The sequence below is a fragment of the Cucurbita pepo genome, chromosome 18 (assembly GCF_057944985.1).
Source record: "Cucurbita pepo subsp. pepo isolate OVF chromosome 18, ASM5794498v1, whole genome shotgun sequence".
Taxonomy (NCBI): Eukaryota; Viridiplantae; Streptophyta; class Magnoliopsida; order Cucurbitales; family Cucurbitaceae; genus Cucurbita; species Cucurbita pepo.
The window spans coordinates 4,403,626-4,421,612 of record NC_141815.1 but is presented as its reverse complement, the minus strand read 5'-3'; the positions used below and the strand labels follow the sequence as shown (position 1 = coordinate 4,421,612).

At 38.3% G+C, this 17,987-nt stretch overlaps 1 protein-coding gene and 2 long non-coding RNA genes across 3 annotated transcripts; all 3 read left to right on the top strand.

Annotated features, from left to right (window-relative positions):
* The first annotated feature begins 6 nt into the window (after window positions 1–6).
* LOC147787091 (cytochrome P450 72A397-like) lies at window positions 7–3,250 on the top strand. The gene is made up of 5 exons (XM_087119380.1): window positions 7–259; window positions 331–548; window positions 1,374–1,618; window positions 2,258–2,642; window positions 2,722–3,250. Exons 1-5 carry the CDS (start codon window positions 148–150, stop codon window positions 3,145–3,147), a joined length of 1,386 nt encoding a protein of 461 aa, XP_086975506.1. The 5' UTR covers window positions 7–147; the 3' UTR covers window positions 3,148–3,250.
* Window positions 3,251–4,702: 1,452 nt separating this feature from the next.
* On the top strand, window positions 4,703–5,804 carry LOC147787090 (uncharacterized). The gene is made up of 3 exons (XR_015413906.1): window positions 4,703–4,905; window positions 4,997–5,077; window positions 5,300–5,804. It is a non-coding gene; the product is annotated as an uncharacterized LOC147787090 (long non-coding RNA).
* A 2,422-nt stretch (window positions 5,805–8,226) lies between these two features.
* LOC147787089 (uncharacterized) lies at window positions 8,227–9,335 on the top strand. The gene is made up of 3 exons (XR_015413595.1): window positions 8,227–8,383; window positions 8,478–8,555; window positions 8,781–9,335. It is a non-coding gene; the product is annotated as an uncharacterized LOC147787089 (long non-coding RNA).
* The last annotated feature ends 8,652 nt before the right edge of the window (window positions 9,336–17,987 follow it).

Genomic DNA, 17,987 nt, shown 5'->3' with positions numbered 1-17,987 from the left:
GTTTCCATTTGGGCGGTGGCTGTGGTGTGTTTAGCCGTATGGGGATGGAGATTTTTGAACTGGATTTGGCTGAGGCCCAAGAAGCTTGAGAGGTGCCTCAGAAAGCAAGGCTTCGCCGGGAATCCTTACCGGCTTCTCACCGGCGACATGAAGGACATAGCCACCATGAGAGAGCAGGCCATATCCAGCCCCATGAACTTCTCCCATGATATTGCTCCACGTGTCATCCCCTCCATAAATCATACCATCCACAAATATGGTATGTCGTGTTTGTTTGTTTTTATCAAATTTAGGTGTTTAATTATTCTCTAAGTGTTTAATTAAATGCAGGAAAGAATTCGTTCATGTGGGTTGGACCATATCCAAGAGTGCACATCATGGACCCTGATCAACTCAAAGCTGCACTTTCTTTAATGCATGATATTCAAAAGCCGATTATCAACCCTCTTGCAAGGTTGCTTTTCGATGGACTTACTACTCATGAAGGACCCAAATGGGTTAAGCATAGAAAGATAATGAATCCAGCCTTTCATTTCAAACACTTGAAGGTATGCTTTCTTCTTGTAATTAGATATCAAAACTTGACTTGAATAAATAAACTCATAATTAGTATTTATAAGTTTAATTTTTTATACTTGTTGCTTTCAATACGATTTGTAACAGCTCAAGCTCACCGTGAGTAGATATTGTCCGTTTTGGCCCGTTACATATCGTTGTTAGCCTTACGATTTTAAAACGTATCTGATAGGGAGAGGTTTCCAAACTCTTATAAAGAATACTTCATTCCCTTCTCCAACCAACGTGGAATCTCACAATCCACCTCTTATGTGACCTAGCGTTCTCGCTGACACTCGTTCTTCTTGACAATCGATGTGGGATCTCATAATTCACCTCCTTTCGAGGTCCAGCGTCCTTGCTGGCACACTGCCCGGTGTCTGGCTCTAATACTGTTTGTAACAGCCCAAATCCACCACTAGTAGTAAATATTGTCTTTTTTGGGCTTTTCCTTTCGGGCTTTCCCTCAAAGTTTTTAAAACGTGTCTCCTAAGGAGAGGTTTTTGTCCCCTTGTAAACACATTTGCTTGTGAGATCCCACATAGGTTGGGGAGGAAAATGAAACATTTTTTTATAAGGGTATAGAAACCTCTCCTTAGCAGACATGTTCTAAAAATTTTGACGGGAAACCCAAAAGGGAAAGCTTAAAGAGGACAATATCTGCTAGCGGTGAGATTGAGCTGTTACACGACTATCCAACTAATAATGTTAGATTCGTTTAAACGTACATTTAGAAGTTGCTTCTATATTGTACTTTGAGTAACAATATTTTTGCGAGTCTAATTGTTCATAATATATGCTTAAATTGCTATATACAGGACATGGTGCCTGCAATATGTGAGAGTTGCACTGAGATGATTAGGAAATGGGAAGAAGTGGTCTCAGAAGAAGCATTTTATGAGTTGGATGTGATGCCTCATTTGGAAAACTTGGCAGCTGATGTTATTTCTCGAACAGCATTTGGAAGCAGCTATGAAGAAGGAAAAATGATCTTTATACGTCTAAAACAACTTACCAATCTAGTCGTTCAATCTATATCTACAGTTTACATATCTGGATGGAGGTGAACTCGTGCACAATTCAATTCAATTTAGACATGAATATGAGTTCCTTTTAGTCTTTTCCTTTTGAACTTCTCCTCGAGATTTTTAAACCGTGTCTGCTAAGGAGAGGTTTTCACACTCACAAAGAATGCTTCTTTCCCCTCTTCAACCAATGTGGGATCTCACAATCCACCCCCTTCGAGACCCAGCGTCGTCGCTGGCACTCGTTCCTCTCACAATCTACCCCTTTCTGGACCCAGCGTCCTCGTTGACACTCGTTCCTCTCTCCAACCAATGTAGAATCTAACAATCCACCCCCTTCGATCTCACAATCCACCCCCTTCAGGGCCCAGCATCTTCGTTGGCACACCGCTTGGTGTCTGACTCTGATACCATTTATAACCACTCAAGCCAACCACTAGCAAATATTGTCCTCTTTGGCCTCTCCCTTTTAGGCTTTCCGTTTTAGGCTTCCCCCTCAAAGTTTTTAAAACGTCTGCTAGAAAGAGGTTTCCACACACTTATTAAAAATGTTGCGTTCCTCTCTCCAACCAATTTGAGATCTCACAATTGCTGACACTCGTTCCTCTCTCCAATTGATCTCACACATGCAATATTTATGAAATTTCGTTTAACATCTCATTATAACGTTTGTGCAGGTTTGTACCAACGAAGTCAAACACTAGAATGAAAAAGATAAGCAAAGAATTAAATACGTTGCTCTTGGATGTTATCAACAAAAGGCAAAGGGCTATGATGGCAAGTGAAGCTATGCCTACTGATCTATTAAGCATCCTCTTACAATCAAATTTGAAAAAAATTCGTGAGCAGGGAAACAACGATGTCGGAATGAGTATCGAAGACATCGTAGAAGAATGTAAAATCTTTTATCTTGCTGGCCAAGAAACCACAGCAATGCTACTAGTTTGGACTATGGTTTTATTGAGTTCATACACAAAATGGCAAGATCGAGCAAGAGAAGAGGTCCTACAAGTCTTTGGAAATAACAAACCAGATTTTGATGGTTTAAATCGCCTAAAAATTGTGAGGAACACTCTCTTCTATGTATTTTCATTTTCATTTTATTTCATTTGTTAAATTTTATCTTATTCTCAACATTTAGGTTACGATGATATTGAACGAAGTCCTGAGGTTATACCCACCAGCAGCGTTGCTTACTCGTCTCGTTCAAAACGAAACAAAGCTTGAAAAATTGAGTTTACCAACGGGAGTGATGCTGAGTTTTCCAATTGTTCTTATCCATCGTGATAAAAAGATATGGGGTGATGATGCAAATGAGTTTAATCCCGATAGATTTGCTGAAGGAGTTTCAAAAGCGACACAAAATCAAGCTGGGTTCTTCCCGTTTGGATGGGGTCCTCGCATATGCATTGGACAGAACTTTGCCATAATTGAGGCCAAAATTGCTCTATCGATGATTTTACAACACTTTTCTTTTGAGCTTTCTTCGTCTTATACGCATGCTCCGACATCCCATTTAACTATTAGACCTCAACATGGAGTTCATATCATGGTATGTAAACTTTAGTCATGTAAATAAAAAAGAATCAATGTAGAATGTCAAGAATAAAGTACTAAAACTATTAAAAAATTTGAAGGGTTACGTTTATAAATTCTAGACACTTATTACCCATCATGTTGGTTAGAAATTGACATTATTTTTAATGTCAAATTTATTTTTGTCTATGTTATTTTATTTTGAAAAAAGAAAATTTTCATCAACCATACATTCAAGGTCGATCAACTCACCATCTGAATAATTCCAAAAATGATTTTCACAATTCAATTTTGAAGATTTCAAATCAGGGATCATGACGAACACTATCTTTTATCGGAATAATTGTCAAAGTGGTTTTCACAACTTAAATTTCAAGGCTTTCAAATTGATGGGTATAAAATTTTGTGTAATTTAAAATCAAACTAATGTTACATTTAAAACTGATAACCATATACAAGTTGAGTGTTATTCAAAGTTTATTAAAGACGGGACAAGAGAAAGAGATACAAATTTAAAATGACCACAAACTCCTATACTTAAAACTGCTGTCCTAGGACGACCCTCCTCAAAGAGTATCATCTAGATGATCGCTTGGTAGTTGTTATTATAAGCAAACTCCATTGGAAATACATGCTCGAGTTTCTTATCCATCGGTACCGTGTTCTCTATATCACTAACATCTGTCACACTTGCTAAAAATGTCCATGCATCGTAAATAATCAGCTTCCTTGCCTTTAGTAGAGTAATAACTCTCATGGTACTCCTTAAGCTAACCCTCAAGTACGTGAAGTTCTCTAAGAACTCAACCTTGTGCTTGCACCTATAGTTAGGAAATCTTGTTTGACCTCCTCCTCTATTTTGAGGGTGCTTGCACAATTTGTTTGCTTAACCTTATGCTTGTCCATATCCATCAAGATAACAATACGCAATGGTCCAGAATCATTAGAGAAAACCTCCATGTCATATACTTCGATGGTTCCCTCTCCATCTCCATGCTTCAGTTCTAGAAAACCAATCTAGTTCTTATATCTTGCCACTATAATGTAGCACTTAGGAAGAACACTTTTTAACATCATTTGCCCAACATTAGGACTAAGCGTCTTTTTCACGCTCTTTTACCAGAAATGTGTCTTGTCTTTCAGCTTATACATGGCATAGTGCACTTGGTACTCATTCGGGCAGTTAATATATTGGAAGGTCATCTTTATAGCTGCCAACCATGCCTCAACTATTACTAGGTTAACTTTCCCCATCATCTTTGATGATGAGTTGTACTTTTGAAAATTCATTACATAACACGGTTCTACTTTCAATCCCCACAATTCCTTGGGGACCTAGCTAGTTTGGTTTCCAGAGTCCTCATGAATGACAATGGTGTCTTCAGCATGAAAGTGACAATGGTGTCTTCAGCATGAAAGTCTAACACACATTCAACGAGGATTAATTTCTCAATTTTTTTTTTCTTGTAAGTTCAAAATTATGGAACTTTGTTGAAGGTGTTAGAAGCTAAAATTTTAAGATATGTTGAAGAAAATACTTGAGGGGTCAAATTGGTTAGCTCATGATGAGAAAGAGAGAGGGGAAATAAGAGAGGGGAAATAAGAGAGGGGAAAGAAGAGAGGAGAAAGAAGAAAGAAAAGAGGTTAGTGTTTTGAGGCAAGAGGAGAAGATTTGATCTAAAACCGACGCCGAAGATCTGAGAATTCTCAACCTAAACCATCAGCAGTCCGAAGCAAGGTGCTCTCACGAATCGCACCTTCCTTCTTCAAAAACGTTCAAGAACTTAAGGTTAGTCCGCGAATGTCTAGATTGAGATGTTTATCGAGGTTTTCGTGTGTTAGCTGCGTTTTTATGTTGATTCTTGGACTTTTACCTTCAGCAGTGTGATCTTCTCAAGTTTTGGAGTGAAAGTGGCCAAGATTTGCGTTCGAATCGGAGTTTCAAGAAAACGTGATTTTTGGTAAGAACTCATATTTTTCACCAAATTCGAACTCGAATAATAAGATCTGTGATTATCGAAAAAATATAGGAAATATATATTAAAGAAGTAGAATATGAGATCTACGATATTTGTGAAGAAAACTTGTTGATTCGGATTACGAATTGGAAGATAAAAAAATTCGAAGAAAATAGATCGAAAACGCAAAAACACCTAACGATCTAGAAATTGAAACACACGCAGGAGAGGGAAGGAACGCCACCACGCATCGGTCGGCGTACGGAGGAGCGCAACAGAATCGATGTTAAACACATGGCGCATTCCGGCTGGTGAGGCGTGCCCCACGCGCTAGGCGACACACGTCAGGCACGCGGATTGAGGACGACCCGAGTCCGAATTGACACTCTACACATGACCCGGGAACGCACGAACCAATTGTGTGGAAAGTCGGGCATCGAAGTTGCACGTAGGGACCCTCCAGAGCGCGTGTGATACGCATGTAGGCGCGTGAGTTATCATTTTTCTTTCCGTTTGGCCTCTGTTCGCTTGTTTTTCACCCCGATTACGATACTACCCTATTATTATGTGAAATAGGACCTGTCAAGGAAATTTCAAAATTTTTAGAACCCTCCCTGTCAGGAAACTCGAGCTTGGGAAGGCACGTGTCAACCATGTATGTAGCCATTTGGATTCCCACGAGCAGTACTTGTAGGAACCGCTTGGAATAAGCATGCATGCTACCATACCGATAAACTTAGCTAGCCAAACGTAGCATATGAGTATGGAAATCATGGAAATAAAATAATCAAGAAAATCAATGGAATCTAGATATGAACGATTATGTATCTGTTTAGATTGAGATTGTGATAATGTATGTATGCATGAGGAGGAAGGGAAACTTGTGAAATCTGCGCTCCAGGTGAAGATGGACATTATCTCCCCGTTGAGTATGTTTGTTAATAATGCATGAATTGTTGCATGTTAACTCCAGTGAATGATTGCTTTGTGTTATCTTTCTTGCTGAATAGGAAGAAACTACGAGCCTAGACTAGGGCGCTTGAGATTAAGTAGGCTAGAGAAAATCCTAGAATGGGGATACCTCAAAAATACCGTGCATTTAGGACCCCGAGGCGAGTGCCCACGGACCCAGACCCAATATTCCAAATCATGATAGATTTGTGAGACCTTGTACGAGAATCTTAGAGATGAATGAATCCATATATAAGCCACCTCAGTCCGCCCTAGAAAGACTATAGTTGGACACCACGGTAACTGTAGGTAGCTTGCTAGAGTTGAGCAGTGTGAATAGTGTCACCAAAAACTCCACTCCCCTCTCTACTCCGATACTGTACATTCGAGACAGAACTCTGGTACTAAGACCTTTGAGCTAGGCAGCTCCGGACAAGGAAGTGTGATAGCTAAGGGGTCTTCTAAATAGGACTCCTGGGCCAGAAACCCATCCCTAAGCAGGAGAACGTGAAACCACGTAGGATGACTTAGTAGCTGACCGACACACAAGAGATCGCAACCCCCGATTTTAGTGGATGTATGGTCCCGTGGGAAGGTTGTTAGTTAACCTCCACAGATGATGTTCAGACAGAGTTACTTATTCAGATCCAGCCATACGATCCCCTCAAATTTACTTGAGAGGGCGCGCCTCACCTTAAGACACTAAGCATTCCAGTGCATAAGATGGACAAGCCTCCTAAGATACAGAAAAGAGAGTTGTAGCTTGATTTGCACTCACTAGAACCCAAAGATAAGACCGTGGATGCCTACAGAGATAAGGATGCGAAAAGAGCCTACAACTAGGTTGGTTATTGAGTATATCTTTTAACTCACCCCGATTTTCTCTCTTTTATTTTTTATTTTTTTTTTATCAGGTACCAGTCGAATTGAGGAGGTGTTCGAGAGCTGCATTATCACAAAGGTGTGTCGTTCCGAAGCCTCAGTCCGTTTTTACATTTGGAGTCTTTGTATTTTCTTGTATATTTGTATTTTCAATTTGTAACATTTGACCTTGATTTTATATTTAATTTCGGCGTCCTTGACTTCCTTTTCTTGTTTTAAATTTTATCAAATTTTTATCTTCTATTTTATTTTCTTTTCAATTTTATTTGTTTTCGCTTTCGTCTTTTTAGTCATGATTCTGTTTTTCGAAGCCTCGAAAATCGGGTCATGATATTGAGACTTCTACCCTTAGAAATTTGTGCGTCATCTTTGTCATTTCTAAGTTTCAAGCAATTCTTGTGCTAGATTGTATCGGATCTATTCAATCTAGCCTTAATCAAGTTCTATTAAGAAGTGACTCGATTTAGAATAAGGTTCCAAATCTTGCTTCAAGATCTTTGATCGTAAGTGATAATCTAATTTTAGTCTTTATCTCTTAGTTGATCCAAATTTGTGTAAGGAGGTATTAATTTTTTTGATTCAACGTTTTTTTTTTATTCAAGGATTCTTGTTCTAACAAAAACTTGAATCCTTATGCTAAGGATTAGGATTGTCTTATCAGATAATCTCCCAGTAAAAGCATGCATAAGAGAACCAAGTTATAATAACTAAGGCGCTAGAGCTAGAGAGGTTGCGAGTTGACCTAAGTTAGTACGTTTCCAGTAAACACTACACCCTAGGATTGTGAGTGACTATCATAGGTATAGATGTATACACCTTAGATAGTGGACCAGCTCGAAGAGGTAGTCCTAAAAATCCTGAGAATAAGAGATAAAGTTTAAACCACCTAGATGCCCTAAAGAACCTAATAGACATCCAAAACATCCAAGAATGAATTTGTAGAGTTATGACCAGACAACGTAGCAACTTAAGCAAGAAAAATGGACAAGAGGATGTTCCACAATGAAAATCAGATGTTAGAAACTTTTAGAGATGAAATTTTGGAGGGGGAAATTTGGAACACTCAAGCCCTTGGGATAAATTAAATACCCGATTTTTCTTTTAAGCGATTTTATTGATAGACTTAGAGGCCAAATCTTTAGACAATAGAGAAAGAGAAAAATCCTTACAAAAATACCTAGTAAAGAATTTTTGAGAAAATTCGGTCAAAGTTGAGCTAAAAGAAAAATGGTCATTTTGACCCCCTCTTTCCTAATTAGGGGTCTATTAGTGTACTGGTCAAACCATTATGGGGGAAAGAAGAGGGGAGACAGAAGAAAGTAAAGAGGTTAGGGTTTTGAGGCCAGAGGAGAAGATCTAATCTAAAATCGACACCGGAGATCTGAGAATCCTCAACCTAAACCATCAGCAGTCCGAGGCAAGGTGCTCTCACGAATCGCACCTTCTTATTTATTCAAAAACGTCCAAGAACTTAAGGTTAGTCCACGAATGTCTAGATCTAGATGTTTATCGAAGTTTTTGTGAGTTAGCAGCGTTTTTCTGTTGATTCTTGGACTTTTACCTTCAGCAGTGTGATCTTTCCAAGTTTCAGAGTGAAAGTGGCCAAGATTTGCATTCGAATCGGAGTTTCAAGAAAACGTGATTTTCGGTAAGAAACTTGTGTTTTTCTCAAAAAATTCGAACTGGAATAATAAGACCTGTGATTACCGGAAAAATATAGGAAAAATATATTGAATAAGTAGAATATGAGATCTACGATATTTTTTAAGAAAACTTGTTGATTCGGATTACGGATTGGAAGATAAAAAAATCCGAAGAAAATGGATTGAAAACGCAAAAACACCTAATGATTTGGAAATTGAAACACACGCAGGAGAGAGAAGGGACGCCGCCACGCGTCGGCTGGCATATGGAGGAGCACGGCGGAATCAGTGTTAGACACACAGTGCATTCCGGCTTGTGGGGCGTGCTCCGCACGCGACCCACAAACGCACGAACCGAACAGACGCTCCAACCCGACCATCTGCACCACGATTGTGCGGAAAGCCACGCATGGAAGTCGCACGTAGGGACCCTCCAGAGCGCGTGTGATGCGCGTGTAGGCGCGTGAGTCATCATTTTTCCTTCCGTTCGGCCTCCGTTTGCTTGTTTTTCATCCCTATTTCGATACTACCCTATTATTATGTGAAATAGGATCGGTCAAGGAAATTTCAGAATTTTTGGAACCCTCTCCGTCAAGAAACTCGAGTTTGGGAAGACACGCGTCAACCATGTAAGTAACCATTTGGATTCCCACAAGCAGTACTTGTATGAACCGCTTGGAATAAGCATGCATGCTACCATACCGATATACTTAGCTAGCCGAACCAAGCATATGAATATGGAAACCATGGAAATGAAATAATTAAGAAAATAAATGGAATCTAGATATGAACGATTATGTATCTGTTTAGATTGAGATTGTAATAATGTAACGACCCGAAATTTTCTACTTAATTTAAGGTCGCTACTGTATACATATCATGAACATTGAGTGCGAAAAGACTTCATTTAAATTTCATAAAACGTAACCTTTGTCTTAAAACACAGCCATGGACTTGCGTGTTTCGAAAACACCATTAAACGACACAACAAAAGGTTAAATAAAATAAATAAATATTTAAATTAAAAACATCCTATTCTAGCCTAAGTCTAAGAAAATAAATACCACTACTCTATGCATGTGTCATGGTCTCAAATTGCGATGTCGTCGTCAACAGTACAGGAATGCCTTGCCTTAACCTGAAAAATGTAGTAGCACATGCCTCGAGTATTTAAAAAAATAGTCAGTAAGTTACCCCATTATTGGGGGTTAAATGCAAGAACATGTGAATGCAATAACGGGACCTATCATTTCAATCTATTTTCCTACGGTACTGTCCTAACGAGTAACTTGGATGAGTACCATATACTCTACACACAGCCCATACATGCGAGTATGGACTCACCAGTCAATTCGCACACTGCTGGGCCACTCTCCTTATCGAGCGAGCATACTCTGGGTGCTCCTTAGGCCAGACACCCGTTAGAACTAGTAACCGCCACGATAGCATTATGTAAAACAAAATGATCATATCCCTGCCAGCAGCATTGTGTAAAACATAGTGATCATACCCTGCCCATTGTGATGAAATGGGGGTATCCCCCAATGCATGAGCACACATAATGCATGAGGTCCCACTATTTTTCCATTTTCGACATTATTAAATATAACACCGCTATCGTTTTACACTCATATTATATCTTTTAACATTTTTCAGTTCTCATATCATGCATAATTCTAATGGGGTTATATTTCATTTTATTTATTGTGATATAATGTCATTCATAACATGTTGAATACATACAATTTAGAAAACATAACATAATACTTCATGCTTTTAACATGTCATTTCATAACGTGCAATTCATACAACAATTACCTCAATGGTCACACAAAACAATCTAAACATAACATATCACATCATAATATATCGTATCATAAACATGTCATATCATAAACACTTCGTGGTCATATCGTTCCCTAACTTATCATAGCCTAACGTTCTTATACCTATTACAGTCATATCATTACGTGAATGTACCTTAATCATATCACCACATGAACGTATCCTAATGCTATCGTTTTATCAATCTATCACACGTATCCTAATGCTATCGTTTTATCAATCTATCACAAACCTATCCCTTTTTACCCATAACCTAATCGTATTCTTTCATTAATCTCTCCTATCCATAGCACTCTGGTATGTAACATAACCTTAACATTTCATGAACGTATTTTACTCCTATCGTTACATTTCGTTTTGTGCATCCTTCTCGTATCCTATCTCAAACATATCATTAAACACATCGTACCGTAATTATTATCATACAATTCACAACATATACATAACATATAAGAAGCATATCGATCTATAGACAATTCACACATATCAATATATATGACACGTGCAGAATTACGGGGCACGTGTCAACATCAAATATAACTATGTCGATAGTAAGACCACTTACCTGATTAGCTTAGGCTGATATCCCGATGTTATCCTTAATAAAAGTCCATTGAAATCCAAGTCAACCTACGTGAGCCCATGACATCAATTTCAAGTTTGAACTTCTACAAAATTGTTTCTCTAATTTATATTGGTCCATGTGTAATACTTCATGAGTCTTTGCATGAGTTAAGTCTTAAAATATTTATATATGTTTGTTATAGTATTAAATACCCTTTAATATTTTCCAGATATTCTATTTTTTCTTGGTTTAATACCCTCTCACATTTTTATTGTGTTTCCCTCTTTTTTTTTTTTTCTTTTCATAATTATATTAACCGTCTTGCCTCCCTGTCTCTGGCTGTATTTCCCTTTTAGTAGTATTTTGTGATTCTGTATTTCATTTTTCTTTCCTATGATTTTGTTAGCCTTGTTTTTGTATTTCCTTTATCTTTCTTTTACCCGGTTAATAGTTATATTCTTGGTTTTAATTTAATCCATTCATTTGTTTATTCTTTTACTATCATTTATATAAGATTATTGACAACCTAAATAATTGCAACAATTCACAAGATTTAAAGTGTCGTCATTTTCTAAAAATGAAATTGATATTAAAAAAAGAGAGAAATATTTAATATATACCTTGACGAGATCTCTCTTTGCCAATATTGTATCGTAGGTAGTCCGTTAGAGTTGAGCAGTGTGGATAGTGTCACACGAAACTCCACTTCCCTCTCTGTTCCAATATTGTATCGTCGAGACAGAACTTTGGTACTAAGATCTTGAGCAAGGCAGATCTGGACAGGGAAGTGTGACAGGTGCCCCGCCCTAGTGGTGATAGCTAAGGGGTCTTCTGAACAGGACTCCTGGGTCGTAGAAATCCATCCCTGAGCGGGAGAACGTGAAACTACGTAGAATGACTTAGTAGCTAACCGACACACAGGGGATCGCAACCCCCGATTTTAGTGGATGTATGGTCCCGTGGGAAGGTTGTTAGCTAACCTCCATGGATGATGTTCAGACAGAGTTACTTATTCAGATCCAGCCATACGATCCCATCAGATTTACTTGTGAGGTCACGCCTCACCTCAAGACACTAAGCATTCCACTCCATAAGATGGACAAGCCTCCTAAGATACAAAAAACAGAGTTGTAGCTTGATTTGCACTCACTAGAACCCATAGATAAGACCGTGGATGCCTACTAAGATAAGGTTGCGAAAAGAGCCTACAACTAGGTTGCTTATTGAGTATATTTTTATACTCACCCCGTTTTTCTCTTTTTTTTTTTTTTTTTTTTTTTTTTTTTTTTTTTTTTTTTTTTTTTTTTTTTCTTTCAGGTACCAGTCGAAGCGAGGAGGTGTTTGAGAACTGCATTGTCACAAAGGGGTGTCGTTCCGAAGCGTCAGTCCATTTTCACATTTGGAGTCTTTTGTATTTTCTTGTATATTTGTATTTCCAATTTGTAACATTTGACCTTGATTTTATATTTAATTTTGGTGTCCTTAACTTTCTTCTCTTCCTTCAAATTTTATCGAATTTTTATCTTCTATTTAATTTTCTTTTCAATTTTATTTGTTTTCTCTTTCGTTTCTTTAGTCACGATTCGGTTTTTCGAAGCCTCGAAAATCGGGTCACGACATTGAGACTTTTACCCTTAGAAATTTGTGCATCATCATTGTCATTTCCATGTTTCAAGCAATTCTTGTGGTAGATTGCATCTTACCTATTCAATCAAGTCTTAATCAAATTCTACTTTGGAGTGACTCGATTTAGAACAAGGTTCCAAATCTTGTTTCAAGATCTTTGATATCAAGTGATAATCTAATTTTAGTCATATCTCTTAGTTGATCCAAATTTTGGGTAAGGAGGTGTTAATTTTTTTTTATTCAACGATTCTTGTTTAACAAAAACTTGGATCGTTAAGCTGAGGATTAGGATTGTCTTATCAGATAATCTCCCAATTTGCATGCATAAGAGAACCAAGCTATAACTAAGGCGCTAGAGCTAGAGAGGTTGCGAGTTGACCTAAGTTAGTACGTTTCCAGTAAACACTGCACTCTAGGATTGTGAGCGACGATCATAGATAGTCCTAAAAATCCTGAGAATAAGAGAGAAAGTTTAAACCACCGAGACGCCCCAAAGAACCTAATAGACCACCAAAACATCCAAGAATGAATTTGTAGAGTTACGACCGAGACAACGTAGCAACTTAAGCAAGAAAAATGGACAAGAGGATGTTTCACATCGAAAATCAGACGTTAGAAACTTTTAGAGATGAAAGTTTGGAGGGGAGAATTTGGAACACTCGAGCCCTTGCGATAAATTAAGTACCCGAATTTTCATTTAAGCAATTTTATTGATAGATTTAGAGGCCGAATCTTAAGACGATGGAGACGAGAAAGATGCTTAGAAAAATCCCTAGTAAAGAATTTTTGAGAAAATTGGGTGAAAGTTGAGGAAAAGCAAAATGGTCATTTTGACCCCTCTTTCCTAATTAGGGGTCTATTAGTGGTCAAACCATTATGGGGTAAGAAAGAAAAAGAAAGAGGAAAAAGGAAAGAGAGAAGGTTTAGAGATGCCGGATAGAATTCGAAAGAGAAACCATAAATGCAATCCAAACCGCTTGGCTCTAGTTCTTTCATAAGAATTGCTCAACAATATTGGAAGATTGGAAGAGCTATTCTATTGAGTCACTCAATTTCATATTAAAAAAAAAAAAACAATAAATATTGGTTTTAGATTTTTTGTTTAGGTTTTCCTTCCTTTTTTTTTTTAGTGTTTTGTTTTTGGAGGAAATCGGCACAAGATTCAAGAAGGAGCCGAGTTAATTTGGATTAAAAAAAATGAGGTTGAGGCTTGTATCAAAAATAGTAAGATTTATAGTTTTGGACGAGGGATTAAAGCTGTAAAAGTTTGATATGTTTGTAAACGAGGAATTAAGAGTAACTAAGTTGATTCAAGTTACATGGAGGAAGTTTTGAAAATCTTCTAATAAATAAAAAAGAATTAAAAACCTAAAATAAAACCTGTAAATTTGACATCGTCCCAAATGTGTAGGTGACACACGGAAGGCACGAGCCATTGAATGCGGTGGACAACGGATGGATCATATGTCAAGCACAGGGTGGTACTGTGCAGCTAGCCAGGCAAAGTAGTAGGCGTGCACGACCCACTAAGCAATTCGATCCGAGAAATCAAACTGCGAACCGATTGCCTGCCTAATCCAATTCGTCTCAAAAGCGTAGTCTATTTGTAGAATGTGTCGCGATGATGTTAATCATAAAAGAATCTTATTTTATCGAAGAATGAACGCACTTCATCAAATTTATAGTAGCTAAACCGTGAACACCACGTGGCAAGCTTGGAGCATCTGCATGTCACGACCTACTATTTTTAGGCTTCAAAAATTTGACCCTAATGAAAATAGACAAAAACCAAAAGAAAATAAAATAAAACACAAAAATAGTGTAAAGTTTAAATCAAATTAAAATAAACATGCCACACAACAATACAAAATAAAATCTAATTATGAGACGGTGCAATTCAAATTTCTTACAAAGGGAGAAATGAGTTTATGATATAACTACAAAACAAAAAATACAAAAGACTCAAAAATATCAAAACGAATTGACACCAATGACGACCCCTCTGTGATCTCATAGTTTTGGAACGCTCCTCCACCTTGACCAAAAACATGCAAACACTTGAAAAGAAAGGAAAAAGATGAGTATAAATACTCAGCAAGCAACCTACTTGTAGGCTCTCATAGCAAACTTAAGCTAGTATCGTATTCATGGGCTTTACTCTAGGCTCTTGAAAATTTAGGTGTACTACTACTATCTGAGTATTTGGGGTTCTTCAAAGTTCCAAGTGGTACTTTAGCTGCTCACGAACCTACTGTGGGTACAAAAGAGATGGTTCACCATTTTTTTGACGTTGTGGATCTATCGAGGGACAAGTCTCATCTCTGAGGTGTATTACTATTATGTTCTTTGACTAAATACGCTTACGTAGCCCTAGCAGTGAGCGTTTGGTATCCTAGTTAAGGTGTGACCTCATCACATCTCATAGGATAGAATGTCATCTCATATGAGCACATTTGTGTAAGGTTAACTGGCGACCCTTCAACAAGAAAAACCATATAGTCAATGTCTAGTGGAGCGACCCCATGTGCCTGAAAGCTTGTCAATCTACCCATGTTGTCCCTTACTGTAAGACCCGAGCCTCAATGGAAAGTTTAAAATCTAATTTTACCTTTAAAGTCAAATTCTCGAGATTTTATTGAGGGACTTAGAGACCAAAATTCGAGATGAGGAAGGATAGTTACGTTCTTGAATCTAGAGTGGATTACGGTTAAAGAGACCAAAATTCTTGACTCTTAAATGGTCCTAAACCATCAAAGAATCAAGAAAATTCGTAGGTACGTTCTTGAACAATGGTTTTCGGATTTTCCTCATGTTAGAAATATTGAGAGTTAGATCCTGAAATTTGAGTATGTTAATCTAGAGTGGATTACGGTCATAATTTGTGAAGGGAGCCTTGATTGATTCGGATCGAAAATAGGAGTTCCAGCATTCGACCAAGGATGTGAGTATTGATATTTCTTGCCAGCTTTGGACTTAGTTTATTACTAATGTGGTTAGAAATAATTTACAATAAAAATACCTATATGTAGATGAGAATGAGATCTACAAATCTCACGAAGGAATCATATTAATCCTTGTAGAAAGAAATACGAAAATGCAAAAAAAATAGAAAATAATCAGTTTTCTGGAAAATTGCAGAGACGTGAGGAAGAAGAGGAATGGCAGAGGGACGCGTGTCAGGCAAAGAGAGGGCCATGCCTCGCCGGAATGGTCGACACGTGTCCGGCGTGTATTGGCGGAGAAATTCAACGAAATACTTCGCGTCGGGCAGGATTCAGAGGGCAGCGGCCCGCTACCAGAGTCTGCGACTCGATGACTCGCGTGCAACCCGGATCACCGACCCGACTTGGCGTTGCCACGCGTCAGCGTAAAAGAATTCGATTTCCAGCGCGTCCTTCCAGTTTTGAACCGACGACCTGGATCTCGGCTGACCGTTCAATGGGCGCCACGTGGCAATACCCCAGCGCGGTCTTCCCTCCCTCGTGCGCGTTCGTACGCGCGCGTGGCCGTGCGCGTGTAACACCTTCCCAGGCGCATATGAGCGCGTGCACGCGCGTGAGGTGCTGTTTTCAGCCCATTCGACTTCTGTTTGCCGATGTTTCTCCCGATTCCAACTCTAACCCTATTTTTATATGAAATAGGACCTAAATGGAGAAAATCAGTATTTGTAGACACGTTATTGGTGTAGAAACTCTAAACGAAGAACACGCGTCAATCAGGTAAGTCACCACATGGAACTTTAGGAAGAAATACTTGTAGGAGTCGCTTGGTTATGCATGCATGCTAGTTTAATTACCTTAGGTGGTAGCTTTCCATGATTGAAAGTAAGTAATTTGATTGTTAAGAGTATGGATGTATTATGTGAAATATTATGAGAATTATCTGAGTGTTGCTATTATGTTTTAAGCTTCTACTTTATATGTAAATGTTTAATTCATGCTGAAAGGAGAATGGGAACTTGTTAACTCTGCGCTCCGGGATTTGATGGATGTTATCGCCCCGTTGAGCATGTATGTTTATTTTGCATGAATTTTGTATGATGATACTGGATGATAGTTTTGTGCACACTCAGTTAATTTCCTCGACCCACAAGAATGATAAAGTCTAGGGTTTTGTTGTTAAAGTGACTAGTCAGTAAGGTATAGACCTAACCTTTCCCTTAATAGTCTAACAGACCACCTCAGCATACGAGCCACCTCTAGAGTACCCTTAGGCTACTTGTGTATGGGTGATGTTATAGCTTCGTGGGAGACCAACGGATTCCTGATCAGGACTCGACTGCTCGATAGCCGTTTAGTATGGGAAACGGGATACCCACGTCGTAATTGACTGTTTAGCTGGATGGGATAGAGGAGGTAGCCCTCCCAAATACAGGGGGATTACCATGGGGCTAGGGGATTGCAACTCACTTCCTAGGCAAGACCCCAGGTAATCTCATACCCATGTCGAGGTAGCCCCTCGCAAGTCACCAATCCAACACAGGTTAGCATAAAAGGAACTCTAGGGGTACAAATGAAAGGACTGAGAACCAAAGAAGCCCCAAAGGGCAAGTTCTAAAGAGCTAAGACCAGAACTAGATTTCCTAGAGGCAAAGAGAAGTCTGTGAAAAATTGTTAAGCTGAGGTTGCGATGAGAGCCTACAAGTAGGTGGCTTACTGAGTATAATTTTTATACTCAACTCTTTTTTTTAGGTACTGGTCGAGGTGGAGGAGCGTTTGAGAGCTGTGCGGTCACAGAGGTGTGAAAAATTGTTAAGCTGAGGTTGCGATGAGAGCCTACAAGTAGGTGGCTTACTGAGTATAATTTTTATACTCAACTCTTTTTTTTTAGGTACTAGTCGAGGTGGAGGAGCGTTCGAGAGCTGTGCGGTCACAGAGGTCGTCATTCCGGAGCGTCAGTCCCTTGTCGGTCTTTTAAAGTCTTTTGTATTTCATTTAACATTTGTAATTTCCTTTGTAATAATTTCGAAACAAAACTTCTCTCTCCTTTGTTTTAATTAAATAGTACTTTTATCTTTTTTACTTTACTTTACTTTTTTTTTTTTTTTTTTTTTCCGATTTCATCTTTTTAGTCATGATTCGAGTTTTCGAAGCCTCGAACATGGGGTTGTGACACTTACCCCTTGTGTCTCAACCATATGCTGCGTAGTTACTCTTTCGAAGACTTTATGCGGTGATAACATTTGTTTCAGTATTATAGATTCAAAGCGCACAACCAAGAGAAAATGAAATAAGTATTCCGTATAACTTGGAGAAAGTTTCTTTGTACTAAATTACTTCAACATTACTTTTCATTTTTTTTATATTTTTTTATGGCTATATAAAGAAAAAAAGTACACTAACAATTCTTCCTTCCACATCTAATAACTTCTACTACTATTGCTCCACTACAACTAACTAAT

Coding starts and splice junctions, on each gene's coding strand:
- LOC147787091 (XM_087119380.1), top strand. CDS start 148: ATGAAGGACATAGCCACCATGAGAGAGCAGGCCATATCCAGCCCCATG. Junction 549..1,373: donor TTCATTTCAAACACTTGAAG/GTATGCTTTCTT, acceptor TGCTATATACAG/GACATGGTGCCTGCAATATG. Junction 1,619..2,257: donor GTTTACATATCTGGATGGAG/GTGAACTCGTGC, acceptor ACGTTTGTGCAG/GTTTGTACCAACGAAGTCAA.